The 200-nt window shown below is 74.0% G+C and overlaps 1 protein-coding gene across 1 annotated transcript in view; it reads left to right on the top strand.

Annotated features, from left to right (window-relative positions):
• Positions 1-16: 16 nt before the first annotated feature.
• The window catches only part of SNIP1 (Smad nuclear interacting protein 1), a gene marked incomplete at its 5' end in the record, with an annotated part of 2,211 nt that continues 2,027 nt past the window's right edge, over positions 17-200 (top strand). The window contains one exon of the mRNA XM_029087490.1: positions 17-115. Coding sequence (XP_028943323.1) covers positions 17-115 — 99 coding nt within the window. The remainder of the gene's footprint in view (positions 116-200) is intronic.

Below are 200 nucleotides of genomic sequence, written 5' to 3' on the forward strand. Positions count from 1 at the left end.
CCTCTCGTTGTTTTCAAGATCGCCCAAGAGGAAGAGCAAGTCCGGGCGGAGGAGCCGGTCCCCGCGCGGCCGGCGGAGCCGCAGCCCGCACCACGGCGCCGTGAAGGTGAAGCAGGTAAATGGCCTGGCCGGTGCCAGCGGGGCCCGGCGCTGCCCGCCGAGGTGCCAGCGGGGCCTGGCTCGGCAGGCACCAGCGGCCG

This window comes from Antrostomus carolinensis, unplaced genomic scaffold (assembly GCF_000700745.2).
Source record: "Antrostomus carolinensis isolate BGI_N321 unplaced genomic scaffold, ASM70074v2 scaffold44681, whole genome shotgun sequence".
NCBI classification, from domain to species: Eukaryota; Metazoa; Chordata; class Aves; order Caprimulgiformes; family Caprimulgidae; genus Antrostomus; species Antrostomus carolinensis.